General features: G+C 76.1%; 1 protein-coding gene across 1 annotated transcript in view; it reads right to left on the reverse strand.

Annotated features, from left to right (window-relative positions):
• Nucleotides 1-9: 9 nt before the first annotated feature.
• MNEG_12496 (hypothetical protein) overlaps nucleotides 10-561 on the reverse strand; it is a gene marked incomplete at both ends in the record, with an annotated part of 1,968 nt that continues 1,416 nt past the window's right edge. Inside the window, 2 exons of the mRNA XM_014039030.1 lie at nucleotides 10-134; nucleotides 322-499. Coding sequence (XP_013894484.1) covers nucleotides 10-134; nucleotides 322-499 — 303 coding nt within the window. The remainder of the gene's footprint in view (nucleotides 135-321; nucleotides 500-561) is intronic.

Consider the following 561-nt stretch of genomic DNA (forward strand, 5'->3'; position numbering starts at 1 on the left):
CACTTGTACAGGTGCATGGGGCTGATGTCACCGTCCAGCGCAGCGTACCGCCGGCCGGTGTCACCAGGCAGCACCCACGCATCGATCGCCTCCGGCGCCGCGCCGTCGCCCGCGCCGGCCCCCGGCTCCGCCTCCTGCGGGGTTGCACGTGCGTGCACAAATTCGACGCGGCTGCGGCGGCGCTGGGCGGGCGGGCCATCTCCCTCGGGCGCCGGGCTGCGGGGTCCGGGCGCCCCTTGCTGCCCGCCGTAGGCCGCGCCCGCTCTTTATCCTGAAAGCGCGCCCGCTCCCTCCCCCGGCCCCACGCCCGCCGCGCCGCACCTTTTTGCCGCCGGCGCCGGCGCCGTGGCCGCCCTTGCTCTTCTTGGGGTTCATCAGCACCAGGCTCAGCACCGCCTGCCACACGACGTCCCCCTTGTCGACGCTGGCCGCCTCCAATACGATGTCGAACTCGGCGTGCCCGCTGAACGTCTCCCGCACGGCCGGCGCCAGCCGCGCGCTGCAGGGCGCGGCGGTAGAGGGCGGCCTCGGGCGCCGGCCGGCGTGCGGCGCGTGCGCGCG

The sequence above is a fragment of the Monoraphidium neglectum genome (genome assembly GCF_000611645.1).
Source record: "Monoraphidium neglectum strain SAG 48.87 unplaced genomic scaffold scaffold03275, whole genome shotgun sequence".
Taxonomy (NCBI): Eukaryota; Viridiplantae; Chlorophyta; class Chlorophyceae; order Sphaeropleales; family Selenastraceae; genus Monoraphidium; species Monoraphidium neglectum.